The following is a 519-nucleotide window of genomic DNA, read 5'->3' as shown; positions in this document are numbered from 1 at the left end:
CACAGGGTCTGCCAAGAAGGCACAGTCAGAAGATTCAAAAGTGCACAGCCCAGTGATGGGTATCAGGCCTCCTGGGAAAGGCCCGCTTCTCACTCACCTGGTCATCAGCAATGGCTTTAGCAAAGCGAGCACAGTCCAGCTGCAAGTAAATATCCGTCAGTTGGTCCAACAGCTTCTTTGGCTCAAAACCGTACTTCTCTGGGTTTTCAACTTTCAGGTCCCGGCACTTGGGGCCACACAGCTGCTGGAGGTTAAAGTTCAGCATGGCTGCTAATCGGGGTCCAAGTTCCTAGGAAATGAGAGGATAACAAGACAGGTCAAGCTGCTGAGAATGTCGGGGACCAGAAACTCCCACTCAAGTGGAGCCACAGGAACTGGCTAGTTTAAGCTCCAGAGAACCCTGAAATGTGCTGTGCAAATGCTAGAGAAAGCTGATCTGAAAACCCTATAGTCCAGTGTGGAGCAGTCGGGGACAGGGAAGCAGACACAGCTATCGTCAGTCCAGTGTAGAGCAGCCGG

General features: G+C 52.0%; 1 protein-coding gene across 2 annotated transcripts in view; it reads right to left on the bottom strand.

Moving 5' to 3' along the window:
- The window catches only part of Ube4b (ubiquitination factor E4B), a 103,299-nt gene that overhangs the window by 6,955 nt on the left and 95,825 nt on the right, over positions 1-519 (bottom strand). For both annotated transcript variants that reach the window (XM_026782239.1, XM_005353692.2), the window contains one exon: positions 98-289. In XM_026782239.1, coding sequence (XP_026638040.1) covers positions 98-289 — 192 coding nt within the window. The remainder of the gene's footprint in view (positions 1-97; positions 290-519) is intronic.

Source organism: Microtus ochrogaster, chromosome 10 (genome assembly GCF_000317375.1).
Source record: "Microtus ochrogaster isolate Prairie Vole_2 chromosome 10, MicOch1.0, whole genome shotgun sequence".
Classification (NCBI taxonomy): domain Eukaryota; kingdom Metazoa; phylum Chordata; class Mammalia; order Rodentia; family Cricetidae; genus Microtus; species Microtus ochrogaster.
Note: the sequence above shows the minus strand (reverse complement) of the source record. Positions and strands in the feature narration are given on the sequence as shown.